This window comes from Corythoichthys intestinalis, chromosome 12 (assembly GCF_030265065.1).
Source record: "Corythoichthys intestinalis isolate RoL2023-P3 chromosome 12, ASM3026506v1, whole genome shotgun sequence".
Lineage (NCBI taxonomy): Eukaryota > Metazoa > Chordata > Actinopteri > Syngnathiformes > Syngnathidae > Corythoichthys > Corythoichthys intestinalis.
This window is the reverse complement of record NC_080406.1, coordinates 38,284,176-38,302,858: the sequence shown is the minus strand read 5'-3', so window position 1 is coordinate 38,302,858 and position 18,683 is coordinate 38,284,176. Positions and strand designations below refer to the sequence as shown.

The 18,683-nt window shown below is 38.6% G+C and overlaps 1 protein-coding gene across 1 annotated transcript in view; it reads right to left on the bottom strand.

Moving 5' to 3' along the window:
* Nucleotides 1-13,393, bottom strand: part of mrasa (muscle RAS oncogene homolog a) — a 32,587-nt gene extending 19,194 nt beyond the window's left edge. Inside the window, exons 1-3 of the mRNA XM_057852142.1 lie at nt 13,235-13,393; nt 1,767-1,961; nt 1,476-1,629 (exon numbers count right to left, since the gene is read on the bottom strand). Coding sequence (XP_057708125.1) covers nt 1,476-1,629; nt 1,767-1,959 — 347 coding nt within the window. The 5' untranslated portion in view covers nt 1,960-1,961; nt 13,235-13,393. The remainder of the gene's footprint in view (nt 1-1,475; nt 1,630-1,766; nt 1,962-13,234) is intronic.
* Between the last annotated feature and the right edge of the window lie 5,290 nt (nt 13,394-18,683).

Sequence of the window (18,683 nt, the reverse complement as noted above, 5' to 3'; positions counted from 1 at the left end):
ATAAAGAAAACCAAAGAACTGTCTGAGGACTAGAGAAGCAAAATTGTGAGAAAGCATGGGCAAACTCAAGGCTACAAGTCCATCTCAAAAGACCTGAATGTTCCTGTGTCTACCGTGCGCAGTGTCATCAAAAAGTGTAAAGCCCATGGCACTGTGGCTAACCTCCCTAAATGTGGACCGAAAAGAAAAAATGATTAGCGATTTCGACGAAAGATTGTGCGGATGGTGGATAAAGAACCTCGACTAACATCCAAGCAGGTTCAAGCTGTCCTGCAGTCCGAGGGTACAACAGTGTCAACCTGTACTTTCTATCCGCATCTGAATGAAAAGGGACTCTATGGTAGGATACCCAGGAAGACCCCACTTCTGACCCAGAGACATAAAAAAAGCCAGGCTGGAGTTAACCAAAACCTACTTGAGAAAGCCAAAAACGTTTTGGAATGATGTTCTCTGGTCAGATGAGACAAAAGTAGAACTTTTCAGGAAAAGGCATCGACATAAGAGTTTATAGAAAAAAAAACAGGCTTTCAAAGAAAACAACACGGTCTCCACAGTCAAACATGGCGAAGGTTCCCTGATGTTTTGGGGTTGCTTTTCTGGCACTGGCCTGCTTGACCGTGTGCATGGAATTATGAAGTCTGAATACAACCAACAAATTTTGCAGCATAATGTAGGGCCAAATGTGAGAAAGCTGGCTCTCCCTCAGAGGTAATGGGTCTTCCAGCAGGACAATGACCCAAAACACACTTCAAAAAGCACGAGAAAATGGTTTGAGAGAAAGCACTGGAGAGTGGCCAGCAATAAGTCCAGACCTGAATCCCATTGATCACCTGTGGAGACATCTGAAACTGGCAGTTTGAAGAAAACACCCTTCAAATCTCAGAGACCTGGAGCAGTTAGCCAAAGAAGAATGGTCTAAAATTCCAGTAGAGCATTGTAATAATTTCTTGGATGGATACGGGAAGCAGTTGTTCGCAGTTATTTTGTCTAAAGGTTGTGCTACCAAGTATTAGGCTGAGGGTGCCTATACTTTTGTCCGGCCCATTTTTGGAGTTTTGTGTAAAATGATACTGGTTTAATTTTTATATTCATTCTCTTATGTGTTTTTTCATTGCAAGCAAAATAAATGAAGACGTTACTACCAAAGCATTTGTAATTGCAATCATTTTCTGGGAGAAATTGAGCATTATCCGACAGAATTGCAGGGGTGCAAATATTTCTGGCCGGCACTGTAGATAGGTTTGATCCCTGTGGGCCTCCATTTTGTGCCGAAAATTAATTCGAAACTCAAAAAAAAAAAAAAAAAAGCATGAAATAGTGCCTATTTTCACTTGAGCAACACCGGGCCATACTGCCAGCTAGTAAGCATATAATGCCAAACGTTGTCTTGGTGTTGGAGAGTTCTAGTCTCGACCAAGTCTTGGCCTCTGATATTACTACCTGACTGAAAGGTTTGCTTTTGTTTGTTGTCAAACCTGTCTTTGACCCGTAGTATCAACTGATGAAAGCGGTCAACATGTTCAAAGCTGGCCTTGTCCGTCACGGAGAAGACAATGAGGAACCCGTCTCCTGTCCTCATGTACTGCTCCCTCATGGCGCTGAACTCCTCCTGACCGGCTGTGTCCAGCACTGTGTGGGCGCATATGCAAAACACACACTGTCACACATGATCAATCATGCTCAAGGAATACTTTTTTAAAAAATCCATTGACTTCTTATTTCCATAGTGATGTGATTTTTCCAAGTACAGCAGCTTCACCACTCACCGTCCAGTATGGCCCACTGTCCGTCAATCTCTGTGTGTTTAAGGTACGAGTCCTCTATAGTGGGATCGTAGTCCGGCACAAAAATTTTCTGGAAAAACTGGATGGTGAGCGCGCTTTTGCCGACACCTCCGTCTCCCACCACCACCAGCTTGTACGTTGGCAGGTTGTCGCTTGGCACCGCGCTGGTTGCCATGGCTACGAATTGGAACAGAGAAGACTTAGCTGTAAAGGCCTCGTCAGACTTAAATTCTATCATTGACGGTGATAAGATGTCCAATTCAATTTGACTGGTAAGGCTAGCAGCATGTCACTGAATGAGTTGCGAATGTGACTACTTTGTCACATTGGAAAGTGGGGGAACACTAAACTGCTACAATGCATTAGCTATCAGTCACATTGGAAAGTGGGGGAACACTAAACTGCTACAATGCATTAGCTATCACAGAGTGTTTTCTGTGGCTGCTGCTTTTAATCTCAGCATAGCTCCCACTGGCAACCCACAAAGAGCCTTTACTGTAAATGCAGCCCATTTTTGCTGTGTTGCATAGCGACTGCGTAACTACCATTGTGATGAAAGCTGGCCCTAAAAGATTACCAATTTTCCACATTGTTTGAAAGCCAAGGCATAAATTTAAGTTACATCTACAAAAGAATGCTTAAATACCAAGCAGTTTTAATGAGACCCCATTTCATTAGCACTTAGTACAGAATTTAATGCTATTTCTAGGGCAAATTTCATGATATTCAACCTCACATAAACACTCTTTGAATGTTAAAAAATGAATTTATTTGTATCAGCACACATAGTTTTTCTTTGCCTTTTGAACAATTCTCAAAACACAATGTTACGCAATTCATTGCTATTTCAAATTTATGGAATTTAAGACCTACCAGTTGAAATTCCAATGCCTTTTAACCCTTTCAGAGAGACAGGTCACTCCAAAAAAGAGTTATTCACAAGTTGCTTTGTCCTATACGATTTTTAATTATAATATTTGAGGGGAAATTTTTTTTTTCACATGAAACATTTAAGACAACTTATCAAGATTAGTAAATGTCAGACTTTCTAAGACCCCACCCCGGATACCAGGTGACTGTGCGCCGGGTCAAGCGTCAGCTCGCCAGATTCACATAGCAATCACGCCAGCTAAGTGTCAGTGCGCCAGATGCGGCGGGGATCATCAATCTGACAGTCCAACCCCTGACAGCAGGTCACTGTGCGCCGGATCCGGTGTCAGCTCGGCAGATTCACACACATAACAATCACCTCTGCTGAATGCCAGAAGCAGGCGGGATCATCAATCTGACAGTCCAAATGATAGGTTACGCAATGTTCCGGGGCGGACCGTGCAGACCGGACGTGCTAAAAATCTGAAATTTAACGGTCGACGTGTGATCTCACAACGGCGTGCACCCTGAAGGCGGGCATCCGCTGCGACACTAAACAGGAGAACACGCAAGATTCAGGACATGTCATCTCAGTGCCAAATGAAAAATAAAAAAATAGGGTAAGTGCTTTATTCAAAGTCATAATGGCATTTTGTAGTCACTGCTTGACTGTTAAACAAGTTATACAATCAAGCGTTAATAAAAAGTCCAGTGTATTCAAGTGATCAGCGATGTCTCTGCAAGTAATTCAAAATTTGTTGCATAACAATATATGGAGGGAGAAAGCATTTACTTATTCTGTGTTGTTGTAAATGTTTCAATGTTTGAATCCTGTTACGGCCCCTGCCCTCTGTGCCCCGTTCCTCCTCCTTGTGTTTGTGTATTTGTGTCACTGCCTTGATTGCAAAGATGGGTATGCCTGGGACCAGGTGCCGCTGACGTTAGCAGCTTACTTAAACCAGTCCTTGGCTTCACATCATCACCAGATCAACAACTTAACTACGTGACTTACAGCTAACAAAAAGTCTTCTAATCATTATACTGACCTCATTTTTCTTTTGTTTTTGTTTTTTTCCAGGACGCTTACATGCCTGTTCACCTGTTCTATCATCAAACTGCCCACCAGATTCTTCGGACACTACCTGCCACTCCCTCTCATCGTCAATGAACAATTTTTACCCCCTTTGCCCCAGAACCTTAACAAATACAATATGTTGTTTACAGTCTAAAAATGGTCATATTGAATGTGGAGTTGCTGTACCAATTTAAATATTTTGTGAAAAAAACAATGTTGTCTTGTTATTGTGCATTAATATGTTATCATTAATAAATGGCATGAAAAAGAAGTGTCATTATTGCTTTTAATGGACGAATCTAATTTGCGATATAAACACATTACAGTATGATACACTGAACAAAACGGACCCCAAATTTAATACTGAAAACAGTTTTGATACAAATCTGGCCCAGATTGGGTAACGTGTGCCATATCTGGGCCATACATTAATGTTGTGTCTGCTACTTTGGACCAGTTCTGGTCCAAAACTCGTTGCTGATCCGGCAAGCGAATCCCTACCGAGTTTGGCCCATTGTTCAAAAAGACACTGGGGCAGATCCGTTTTATGAAATTAAGCCAAAATTTGCTGTACATCTGGCCCATGTCCACTCCAGTTATATTTTGCTATCTGGGACAGGAACCCTGTAAAAACACGTATATCTGTAAATCCAGGCTGTTGACAAATTTACTTATGATCGTCTATATTTTTATGACTTCAATTATTCAAATTGGAACCCCCAAAAATATTATTGGCCCAAATCCACTCCAGAGTTGAAGATAATTCAAGCTGAAAGAAGTAAAGCCATGTCAAAAACCATTCTATTCAAGCAATTCAAAATCAGCTTGTCTATTTATAAGACTAAACTCAACTGAGCAGAAGTGCCATAGAGGCATAATTCAGTCAAGTTATTAAAGGCTATAATTATTATTATGTCTGAACTGGGGTATATTTAATCACGCAAAGGTAGACACAAACTGACTAGTTTGTCAGATTTTGAACAGTCTGTCAGGAAGAATCCAATGGCGATGGTTTTCAGGCCGTTTATAAAACTCTGTGAGGTAAATTGTAAAACTACACAAAGAAATTTACACATATTGTGCATTAAAATACAAATTACATTTCTTTTGTTTTGAAACACACTTGCTTAAAGCTAATATGCTGTACAATAGTAAATGCCATTGTATAAAAACCACAAGAGATTGGACAGTAAAATTTTTTTTTTAGTCTAAACCACAGTAACTTTGAGCTTCGGTTTCAGTTTACTCCTGTCACCAGAAATTCATAATCAAAGTTGCTTAACATGGTTCTTCTGAAATTCGTGGTTGAACGTTCAGAGCACACAGCTTCACTTTTTTTTTCTTTTTTTTTTTTTTTTTTTTTAGTTCTCTTTAATCACTGGGTGTGTCCTCATTTTGCATTTTAAAATGATTTGCTAGCTTCACAATGTATTTATTTTGCATGTTTAAAATGATATGCTAGCTTCACAATGTATTTATTTTGCATGTTTACAGTCATGTATTAGCACTTTCAGCAATAGTCGCATATTTGCAGTCAAGAGACCCATATGGTTACCATCAATCTGCCAAAATGAGAGAGGCGCTTCGTTTACTGTCATTCAATTGTGCTATTACAGTAGAACGCTCATTCAAGAGCGGGTGCCAGCAAGAATGGGAAGTGGGTGGCGAGCCTAGAGATGAAATGCGGGTGTGAAAAAAAAAATGATGTCATGGCACACAAGGACTTGATATTGCTGGACTCGTAAGTTGAGTGCTTTTTGAAGTGGCAGATTTCAGACTTTGAGGGGCCTTCGAAGTGGCTGATTTTACAGGAGACTGCCAATAGACCTGTCACAATGTGTAAAAATATAAAGCTGTGGAAAAATATTGCGCGGACCAATCTCGTTAATAAATTCAAATTTGGCATTTCAATGCTGTGCGCACCACAACGCCTCGTACGCACCTTCGCCTAGCAAGTTTACGGGTAACCGGGAAGCAGCAGCTGTCAGCTGGCGACCGGCCATCTTATCCTGGCCTGCACAATGGAGGGAAAGGAAGATGTTTCCTTCCTTTCCAAAGCCTACCAGTCAGTATGAGCAGTAGGTGGGGAATTTAAGAGCCCAAACCCCCCCCCCCTGAGTCACGTATGGATGGTTGTTTAAAGTATACAAAGCAATGGTTTTACAAAATACTGCTTGGGATCATTTTATTGCATTGGGAAAACGAACAGAAAACAAACTTTCTTGCCTACATCAGTTGTGTTTTAAACATGTGATTATGGTTGATCTTTCAGCCAATTATACTGTAGACAATATGATATGCAAGTGAAACTTAACATGGTAGCTATTTCTTGTTCAACCATCCAAATAACACGGCTCAAGCACATTTTTACGGACTTTTTTTCAAGTCCAGTGCTGTAAAATAAGCTTGTTACTGATGCTTTTTAATTCAACAACAACTAGGCCTGTCGCGATAACAAATTTTACTCGGCGATATGTCGTCTTATAAATTATTGCTGACATGCGATATTATTGTCATTTATTTTTATATAAATCATCCATTGAAATGCAATGATTTTTTTTTTCTTAAACGCAAACTTTATTAAAAGCAATGTTAAAAAAAAATAAACAATGCATAACGAGTTATTTGTGCAGAATATGAATTGACAAATCCAACGCCATTTTTGTTCTCTGCCAATTAGAGCCCATCAAAAGTGTATATTTGATCTAAAATGTTTAGCTCCAGAAATCTTTAGTTACATGTGGAACATGATTTTATTTTTTTAAAATTTTGTTCGCTGGAAGTACGTTTGCTAAGCTGCTTACCGAAAGCTTTACACTCAATTATTATTATATACCGGTAATTTTTTTACAGCACTTCTATTTTCTTCATGCATGTAGTGTCAGTAATAGATTGTTTTTTTTTTTCGCATTGTTTGCAAATGCTGTAAACCAGTGAGTTTTCATGTTTCAAGTGTCACCTTTTATCGCGAGTTTGCATTTTCGAAAATACTGCCAATGTTTTATTGCAGGCTAATGTGGTTGGACCTAACCCTGGGTGATAAAATGATAACAATAATGATCCTCATATAATTTTTGTCAACAGAAATAATAAAAACGTTCGATCAACGTCGATTGATTGAAACTGTAACTACACCATCGGGACACCAGACCCACCTTTTGAAACTGAACGTTTTATTTTGTTGACATTGTCAGACACCTGAAGAATTCATGCACGAAAGACTTTAACAAGTTGCTGAGTGTAAATTAAACTTAGTGGGTTATTTACAGTGTGGTTATTTAATTTTTGGGAGAGTCCATGTCTACCTCAATTTTTGTGCAATGTTCTGCATTTTGTAAACTTTTAATTTAATGCAAAATTCAATTTGTGAGATGCTGTGTAGTAGTTTGTCACCATGCATGCATCTTTGTTCTGGCACTAAAGATTGGTTAAAAGAGCATCTGGTTTTGTCAACTTTCACTCAGGGGCAAAGATCAGACTTCATTAATTTTAAATAATAATAATAATTTGAAAGAAAAATATATCGTGATAATTATCGATTTCGACTGACAAGAGAACTTTTATTGTGATAACAATTTTTTTCATATCGCCCAGGCTTAGTTAGTACATTATTTTTCCCATTCACCTCAATATTAATGCTAACGTTTTACAATGTTTGATATGGATGTGTTTCCTTCTTTTGTATGCCTGAACTTTAATTCTGCGGTGTGCTGATAACAAATTGACCTCTGTGAAAGGTAATGGATTCTCATATGCAATCAACACACATGTGCGCCAATTGCACGCAGCACACGCAAACATGCACGGGGCGATACTGTACAATTTATTGACCTGTTGCATATCGCGACAGGCTTAGCAACAACGGTGTGTTTTGCAGTGTCATTTTTTAATCATGCCATTTCCATTCAGAAAGTATTATTCTAGAGTTTTCCACCTGCCTCCACTGACCTCATTTTGCCTCCCTGTTTACCCCTGCCTGTTGAGTCCGCTCCTCACCAACTGCATTATTCGTAAAAATTTTGAGTCTTTGCCCTTCAACTAGAATAATAGACATCAGTTTTCAAATTGGAAGGCAGATGAGGATTTTTTTAATTCATCACACACAAAGGTTAAAGTTGCTTTCAGTTAGTATGATTTTATAGTTCTGGAGATATAAAAAATCTTCTACGGCATATTTGGGGCATTGAGACAAACAATCTGTTTGACTCGAAACACCACAACAATGGATTTGAAATCAATCTAACAAGATGTACTTGTGTGTTGTGACATTCGTCCATTTGCAGTCAGTACTCCCAGTTCAAAAAGATTGGATGTCAACTACTGACAAACTAATTTAAAATCACAGCAGAAGACTATCGTCGTCAGTGGCACTGAAAGAGTCTAGATGCTTTCACAGGATGCTTGGGTCATTGTCAATCTGCATTTTGAATTGAGTTCTGAAGCATTCATCTGAATATTAACAGAAGTTATTAAGCAATCACACCATCAAAAAATACAAAGGAGTGGGTTCCATTCGCTGTCATACATGCTCAACTAGCCATGCAACAGCTAAGCAGCCATTTGTCCAATTACTTTTGGTCACCTAAAAGAGTGTCACATGTATCAAAAGTTCAAAACTAGGGATGTCCCCATCTCATATTTTTGCACCCAAGTAAGAGTCCGAGTCACCTGATTTTGAGAACCTGCCGATCAGATATCGATTTTTTAATTTTATTTTTTATTTTTTTAACAAACTTTGTGTGCACTGCCCGACAGCCAGCTAACACGCGTCTTTCAATAAAACACAAGGCTCGGTCTTGTCTTGCTTTTCCCCACTAAACACACTTATACTGTATATTAACAGGTTGGTATGGATGTAAAATACTTACATAGTTTGCAAGGCAGAAACGTAACAGAAAGCATTTCAACAGAGTCAATGCGACCAACAGGCTGTGTACTGTGAAAGTGAATGAGCACGTTTCAAACTGCGTCACACGATGGATGCAGTGAATTATTATGACCACAAGGTAGCAGTAACGTACTGTAAAATGTTAACTGGTTCTAAACACTGGCGACTAGCCAGCACAATGTTTTTTTTTTTTTTTTTTAAGTATTATATAATTATATAGAGCCGGGCGGTATACCGAAAATGTACCGTTACCGAAATTCTTCACGATTACCGACGTAATTTTGACCATGTCGGTAAGTTTGGTAATTTAATAAAACAAGAAAATATAGTCTTTTCATCCCCTTTAAGAAAGTAGTCAGTGTGCTTACGTATGAAGTCACGTGGTTATCAGGAAGTCGAACAGAAGCCCGGTAGGCTAACACTAGCGGCTAACGCTACAACAAAAGTGATTGAGTGAGGCTTAAGGGAGCTTCGCCAAACTTTCACCCTACATTAAGTAGACTCTTGGTTGCATCCAGAAGGGCTTTCACCCGCTGTCCTCCATGGTTCTCACGATTTCAGGAGAGATTGCTTACAATGTTTTCTACTGGTAGCCAGGCCACAGGCTGACGCTAGCAGCTAACGTTACAAATGAACGTGACGGAGTCGGATAGCGGCTCTAACCTTGTCGAAACGGCTGAACTTAAGTGGATTGGGCACAGACTGCATCTTGCAATTAGTATGTCACGTTAATTTCTATCTCTGCGTGTGTGTGATTTCTCTGATAGCTTTTATGATGGTACAGCATTCAGCATAAAGTACAATCCAACTGTGAAACTTATAATATGACCGTTTAATGGCCACAGCCATTTTTCTGTATGCGCTTGCTTTATTCTGTGTCATTACTGCCATCTTAAAATCTTAAATGTTTCATTGGCATAAGAGCAATATAGCTTTAATGTGTGTGTCTGTGTGGGGGATGCATGTGTGCGTGCATGTATTAAAAATGCTCTGAGAAAAAAAAAACTGAAACCTTGAAGTAAACACTTGTGTAGAGTAATTATGTTACAGCAGCCATTAACAATAAGTTGTCTGTTTAAAGTGTACTGTTCAAGCTGTAAATCATTTGTGTTATAATGACATGTTTGTACAGTCGTCGTATTGATTTTTATAATGTTGTACATTTTTCAAGTCAAACAAGCTATTAAAAAAGCTGTTTAATTAATGTTTAGACTGCATGTACAATTGTTAAATATGTTCAATTGAAAGCTGGTAAATAAATCAACTAGAAACGGTTAATTTGTATGTCATGCATTGATTCATATTTTTAAATTATATAACAGTCTGCTTGGGCGAATTTATCGTCATTTATCGTTATCGAGGTAAATCTACTCAATTTACCGTGATACGTACTTAAGGACATATCGTCCATCCCTTATAAAGCATCATTTAAAAACCTGACCCTTTTCAGCCGATTCTAATTCACTGAAAAATGGTCTGATCGGCCCGATTTCCAATCACGTGATCGGATCTGGACATCCCTAATAGGGCTGAACAATACTGGAAAAAACTGACTGACTGTTTGCGATATATATTGCGATATTAAAACTAGAAGAGCTTTCACCAGATGACTTGAACAGCTGTGATTGGGAAAACTTTGGTTGACTCACGATGAGCACACTGCATTAATTAGAGATGTCCCGATCTGATCACATGATTGGAAATTGGGCCAATCACGCCATTTTTCAGGATCGGAATCGGGCGAAAAGGATCTCGTTTTATTTGTTTCTGCTTCATGCTCGTATGGTCTCTCACTCTCCCTCCTGCTAAGCAGTGCAATCAAACTGTTTTTCTTGGTCACCAGTGCAGCTGGCATTTGGTACTTAAAGTTAACGATGATTGACAGGTTTGTAGCTTTGATCTGGCCAGAGACCCCTGAATAGCTCTACATCAAAAGCACAAATGTGTTAATCATCCTTAAGCTTGGTACTAGGGGTGTGACAAAATATCGAAATGGTGATATAACGTGATACTTTGTATCCCCAAAGGTTATCGATATGCTTCTGCCAAGAATCGAGATATCGTTTTAAAAAGGTGTCAATGTCTAAAAGAATAAATAAATAAATAAAAAGGAACCAACAAGTTGCTACCAAAATCGTCTACCATAATAGTGTCTCACTGATGGTGCGTGACGCCCAATCCATTTAGACTAGAAACGTTCGTTCATTCAAAACCAGAGCATTCACAGTCATTCGGTCCAATTTGCAGGGCATTTACAGGTCACTTGCAGTGCATTTTAGGGCATTTACAGGTCATTTTCTGTTGAGTTTGAGTCACTGCCTATTTTTTTGGGTGATTCCCAGGTCACTTCCTGTTATGTAACTCAAAATAAACAGCAAGTGACCCATAAAATACCCCAAATTCAACAAGAAGTAACTGAAAATCAAAGGTAAATGACCTTAAATAGCCCAAATTACCTCATTGCCTGGCATTGGCTGCCACTGACGGCCATGGACGTTCAATCTGTTTGAAGTGGGAGGGATGGCAGCGAATGAAATTCGGTCATTCGCTGCCACTCTCCCAGTTCAAATGGATTGGACGTCTACTAGTGATAAACTCATTCCAAATCACAGCAGAAGTTTGTTTTTTTGTTTATTCGTCGTTTGTAGAATACCATAGAATGATTTCCTGACCAATGTATCGACAATTGTTGTATCGCCATATCGTCAGATTATCGTTATCGTGAGCGTTGTATCGCAAATCGTATCGTATCGTGAGGTACCAAGAGGTTCCCACTCCTACTTGGTACAGAGTCTGAAGTGTGCTGTGGTAACTCATTTACTGTGTAAGTGATAGGCTGTTCTCGGCAGTGTCAAAGCATTTAAAAAAAAAAAAAAAAAAAAAAAAAAAAAGAACTTTTCTTTTTTTCGGTATCGGCTCTCAAAATGAGGTGACTCGGACTCTGTGTGATCTGGACATCCCTAGTACTCATATAATACCGTTTAATCCAGGCTAAGGTTATCTGTGAATGATTAAGATTGATGTGCATAAGAAAAACAAAAGTTTACATTAAAAAAAAAAAAAATCACACGTCCTGGGACAGGACAATTGCGCATGCACACATTGCGATGCCGATGTTCAAACGATATATTGTGCAGGTCTAATCCCGAATCAAAAGTATGACAATTCTGATTTGAATGTAGACACTCTACCCTCAAATTAGATCTGAAGTGCTAATAAATTGCTATTGATGGAGAAACATGATGTCAAAAATATTCATGGGCCTTATCGTATATAGAGCTTTTCCCTGAGCTGTTCACCAGTCAGTCACATCATTACCACCCCAGCTCAGAAAATACTCAGTGGAAAATAAAACCCACACTGCATTGAATGCCTCAGTCAGAAAAAAAGACAAAACTACAGTCTGTGGTATTCTAAGTATGTGAATGTTTGCAGAATATTTTTGGGGGGTTGATAAAATGGACCAGCATTGTAAACTCTGGACCACTGTACAGTGGATCATGTTATTACAAAAGTAATGACATGAAAAAGTGTATTTCTCAGACTGGAGAGACATTTTAGGAATCTTGAATTCTGATATAAACTACATATTTTAATAAATTTCCTCATTACATAATGCCTTATTAAGCACACACACACACTGAACATCGTCTACTCCTCTAGGAGTCCTCAAATAACCTAATGTACTGAGCGAATATGCCAACTACACACAAAAAGGCCTGCTCTGAGATTTGTTTTGAGACAGATATGGTAACCACATTAATGCTCCAGACAGGAAAATTTTGACATTTTGTGGTACAGCATCTCAATCTTGACCATCAGCATCGACGCGTCATCATCATCGTAAGCAGAGTTGTGTGTGTGTGTGTGTGTGTGTGTGTGTGTGTGTGTGTGTGTGTGTGTGTGTGTGTGTGTGTGTGTGTGTGTGTGTGTGTGTGCAGACTGTTGCTTCTGAATGATCTCATCCTATGATTAAACACAACAAGAATCTCTGTGTTCCCTCTGCACAGAGGTTCGCCAGCCTGTGTGCCGAACCGTCTATTCAATGGCTCAATGATGTACATGTGAAGGGGGTGTGTGAGGATTCCTAAACTCATCGCCTGCCATTGACAACGACAGACTTCCATATAAACTGGGAGGACTGGCTGTGGATGCTCATTTTTCCGGCGCGAGACATCCAATCCATTTGGACGTCCACCGCCGTCAATGGCAGCCAATGACAGAGGCAAAATAAGCATTTCCCCACTGATTCCTTTGACAGATTTAAGCCCCCCCACTGTGCGGTTCTTTATTCGACCGTGTGGAAAAGCCAAACAGCAGCCGCCCAAGAACGCAGTTAAGTGGCTTTGTCGTTCTCCATAAGTTTTACAGCAAAAATAGGCGATTTCCGCAAAAGGTGCCAATTCTGAACGCGAAGCGAAACGTGTCGCAACCATCACTACACAGTCATTAATCGAATAGTGAAGAATACATCACGTTAGTAGCAGTTTATACGACATATAGTACGGTAATTGAACTCAGCATTTACTAGTCAAGAAGGTGTTATCGTGGCAAGACAATCAACGAAAAGTGACGTCTCCCCACCTTTTTCCCCTCTTCGGCAGCACAGACACTTACCGATAGGTTTTCCCCTAATGTTGAGGTGAATAATTTAACAAGAAAAAGCCCTCAAGGCGACGTAATAGTCATTTTATCAGTCCGTTACGGCTCCATGCCTTCGCCCTTACGCTGCAGTCGGGCTTCCCACATCTGCGGAACAATACGTTGAGTAGCTCATCTTTGTATTGCAACAGCTGATGCTATTAATAGAGTAGTCCAAAAGGGGTGGATGCCTTTTTCTACACTTAAAATAATTTCGACCAATATTTTTTGTTATAACTGTCTATAGTGTACTGACGCATAATGACCTCCAAAATACAACGCTGACTTTATTTCAACCTTTTTTTTTTTTTTTAAGTTAAACTTGTACAAATCTCACCATGCTAACGAATACCCCCCTCTTGTGGAATGGACTGCTCCCCAAGTCTTTAAAGGGGTATAGTACGGTCAAAAGAAGAGCAGACGAAAGAATGTGGTGGTTTTGAGAGGGGATTTTTTTTCTTCATTTTTACTCGAGAGAGAAGCTACATTCTTTTTTCCTTTTTATTTTCTTTTCTTATTTTTTTTTTTTTTTTAAGTTTTAACTCTTTATGTTCCCCCAAAAACTTACCATTAGTATTTATGTACCCCCCCCCCCCCCCCCCCCACAAGCGCCACTACTCATACGCACACTGAACAAATGTATATTTCCCCCCTTTGGTAACTTTTCTTTTTATCATCATTGTTTTATTGTACTAAAACGCCAGATTTACTGATAACAGTGGCTGCCGTTGAGGGTCACAACAAACCAGCGTCGCTTTAAAAATTAGCTGTTTTTACATTGAGAACAAACAGGGGCGTTACCGTGGGGGGCAGGGGTGGGCAGTGCCCATCCACAGACACGCTCTGCCCACCCAAAGAAAACTGGATGTGGTACTAACGGCAGTCTGGGCACTGCGTATGGTATCCCATTCGTATAGTACTGATGTGTTCTAAGTTTTAACCTTTCCGTTGTTACCTCCTCTTTCACCTTAAAAGAAAAAAAAAAAAAAAAAAATTGAAATGAATTTTTTCCCTCGGGGGCTCTACACACATTTACGCATATTTTTATTTATATATTTTATTTATTTATTTATTTTACATTTTATCAAAGTTTTACTAGTGTTCACCTGGCTGTTGAGTTTGGTGAGTTTTGAATCATTCTGAGGGTGTCAGAGTAGGGCCCGAAGCGTCGGCGGGACAAAGAATGACTGCTAGGTGGCGCTATAGTGTATTTGGAATTTGTCTTTACATGGTATCAAAGATTGCACCTGTCGTGACCTACCTGTTCTATTTTGGTGCATTTTGAAACATTCTAAGGGGGTCAAATTGAGCTCAAAAGGCTGCGGAACAAAGGTATACTGAGGAACCACAATAGGTTACCTAAAAAAAAATATTGTCACCTGCATGTCCATACAGTTCAGTTATGGATGTGTTCTAAGTCAAATAAAATAAAATCAACTTTTTATTTGTTTGGACCAAATCACAACAGCAGTTATCTCAAGGAGAAAACAAAACATGTTTTAAGCATTGTAGCTTTTTTTTTTTTTTTTGCTTTCCAGGTAAGACTAATGCCCACCCACACCTGGCATCCTGGTAACACCACTGACCACGAATAATTTGGTCATTCCACTTGCAACACTCAAACTTTGGAAAGAGATCAACAAACCTCCTACGAATCCTACCCCTGGATCAGCTTTTTTTCATAAAATAAGTAAATAGCTGCCACTGACTGCAAAACAGGTCCACATGCATTTAGACTTGAAGGGGCTGGGAGCGATCGCTGAATCGCTGGCCCTCCCAGTTCATATGGTTGGACGTCTATCGCCGTCAATGCCGCTTAAACATAATCATTAAATCCTAGGGCATAGGTTTGCATAGGGACGGTAGGGACATAACACTACCAACTTTTTAGGATGCTCAAATTGTCTCCACCAACTTTTAAAAACCGTATTTGCATTATATAATTACTTCAGTTATATAAGCATTTTAGCTTATCTTCCCATATGTTCTAAGGATAGAATTGACCCTACCATTATTAAGTGAATATTTTTCATTATGTTCTGACTTGCATTAAGCGCTTTTCACTGGCTGAATGTGCCAGTCCATTTTTTCCCCTCAAACGCACGTTTGATTGGCTGATGACTTGACCCCCGCCCCCTCCTCCCGCCCCACAGACGCACTTTCGAAATGCTTCAGTAGTTGTTTTTTTTTAAAAACGGTTTGAATCGAACAGTGTATCACCTCAACCAATAAATATGCACTGCAAAAACCCACCTCCTTAAAACTGGAAAAAACAAAACAAACATAAATTTCCTTGTTTTCAGTGTAAATCTACTAGAAATAAGTAAAATTATCTGCCAGTGCTTTAAGTGAATTTTACTCATTTAGATTTCTTGAAATAAGAAAAATAGCTGACTGCAAATAAGCTTCACAGACTTATTTTGAGCAAAAAGTTTGTATATTTAATCTTTAAAACGAGCTTGTTTGTCAGAAATTTTCTTAATTCAAGAATAGTAGTAGTAGAATAGTTCGAAACATTACATTACATCAAAACATTATTTGAAAGTAATTTTTGTTTTGACTTAGGTGAAAAATGACCAAGTTTTAGATGAATGGACTTAAGAACAATTTCACATTTAAAGTAAGGGAAAAATCTGACGCATTAATCTGTTAACTAGCCTTTAACAATCAAAACAAGATGGAGAAAATAATTCGACTAGGTTTAAGAAAAATCATCAGATTAAGATGTTGTAAATATGCAGTGTGAAAGTTAGTATAAGTTAAATACAGATTTATTTTGCATTAATCATTTAGCCTATCAATTATCATTTAGCCTATAGGTTCATATTGGTGAGAAATGTAGCCCTGACCCCCGTTCACCCAATCTTTTTGGTCTTTTTAATGTCCTGTCCCCAGCAAAAAGTGTACATGCAGGTTATGTTGTTCTATCGTCCCTACCAACATTAAGACCAAACCTACGCCCTTGATTAAATGCCAGCAATCCCAAATAACATGACGTTTGTTTGTTTATTGCTGTTAATGGCAGTGAATGAGTTAAACAGGAATAGGTTTTACCATAGAACTAGCAAATATATTTTATATAGCAAATGACATTTTTGCTACTGGTATTTTGGCATTGAGCATATTGCAGGGATTAATCAAAAATTTATTTTAGTCCGCCCATAGGGAGGGCTCCAGATCTCGCTCACTGAGTTGTTGTTTCTTGGTTGAGGGCACTAACTAAATGGGTACTCCTTCGTTATTAGTGGATGAATCAGGATGAAATTTGTTAGGTATTCCAGGGCTGTATACGTATCAATCCTCAGAGCCTGATTTTTATTTACAATTCATTTAGTTTTGTCTCAGGACCGATTGATTAATTGCAGACTTATTGTTGCATATGAAATTAGCCACTAGAGGGCATACACGCCCTTTGATTCTGCTTTTCATAAATCTGGGCTGATATGTTATAGGCTACAGAAAGAAAGCGGGGTGGTCGAAGTTCATTTTGAACTTGTTTTTAATAATAGTTTAAAAACAAAAATCACACATTATTTAGCAGAGCACCTGGTGGAACAACAACAACAAAAAACATTTAGAAATTAAATTTATCATACATTTTGACATTTTATTCCCCAGGAATGCAAATGCCATCAATTAGGTGGAATGGCCAATTGAATAATATGGGGTATTTTTCCTATTATTATTTATGATACATGTATGCTAATCAATATAGTGCTATCATATCTAAGTGTCTACATCAACCTAGAAGGACTTTAAAAAGTGACCAGTTAATAATTTTAAGGCAGTGCTTGAGAAAGGGACACTATTGATCACAAATGTAAACAACTCTCAAATCTGCATATGTTGTAAAATTGTCAAACATATTTAAGTCATTGCTTGCCATTGATGTCAATAGACCTAACTTAGCGTCTATTGTCGTCTGCCAGTGAATAAGGTAAACTTTGGCTTCAGGATGGATATTAATGTGCTCGAGTGATGTTGCACAAGCGCCCATTTGTTTTCAGTGCAGACAGCCATAAAGCTACTTCTCCAAAGTGCCGACATGTCCAGCACATAGTATAGATAACCTCCCCATTAACCTCTCAATACTGTGGGCTTTCTGTAAAGTACCTATCCAGTAGGCATGTGCCGGTATAAGATACTGACAGTATGATAACCTTAAGCAAAAATATCACGGTTTCACAATATCACGGTATTATAGCACTAAAATGTGTTACTTCGAGATATCTTGGTTAAAAAAACAAATTTAAAAACTTTTTCAATTGAACAGGATTTTTATTTTTCAAAACATATTAGCAAATTGGAACATAAGTATAATGTTAAGTTATAATAAATTTTAAAAAATAACAAACACCGGTATTCTAAATGAAATTAAAATTAATATAATTGCAGGGTAGGGGAGCGTAAACCCACAGCCACAGATTAACATTGTCATCAGAACAAAAAAATTTGAATTATTTTCCATTAAAAGCATGTGTGTATGACTTGTATCATGTTTAGATTACACACACGCTCTCTTTCTCATCACATACAGCTGTCAGAGATGAAAAAACCCCAACATGTTTTACCACCGCTAGACACACTAAACACGCTGGAGTTAACTCTCGTAGCTGGTGGGAAACGTTCATGATAGTGTTTACAAGGGGTGTGCCATCTTAGGCACCCCACGATTCGATTATGATTCCGGGTGCTACGATTCGATTATTGAACGATGATCATGGTTATCACGATTATCGATGCATTGTACATTAATAATTAATAAAGTAGCCAAAAAATTTATGTCCATTATTTATTTAAAACATCCTAATGATTCAACAGGAATGATGGAAACATGCCCATACAACAATAAGCTGCCCTTAGGCTGCTTTTTTTATTTTTTACAAGAAAGTGCAAAAACATGAAACATTTTAAAGGCAGTACTTATTTTTCTCAACAATACAATAAAATTTACACAGGTGGAATGAATTCCACATTTTCTGGAAACAAAGTGTCTTTAAAAATAAGACCAATTTAACCAATATACTTTGTTTTCACAGATTTCTGTACTATTTCGCATGTTTGTAGTGTTACCGCTGTAATTAATCATTGTTTTACACGTTCTGCATATGAAATACATGTTAGCGTATTAGCTAATTAGCTTAGCGCTCGGTGCTAACTATTAACATCTCAAAAACAACAACAATAAAGGCTAAAAAGTACAAGAGGGTTCATGTACTCACCTCTTGTAGACGCACACGGGTCTTAGCAACACACTCAGGACATTTTTCAATTGACATGACTTGAAACTACTGCTGGACATCTGAAAGACAAAGAGAAATTAATTATCTCTCTTCCCCTCTTGTGACTGCCGGGTCTGCCTGTCTCATACACAAATTTATTTTCCAGTCTTTTGAAAAAGGAGTAAATCTCTCGCTCAGTAACC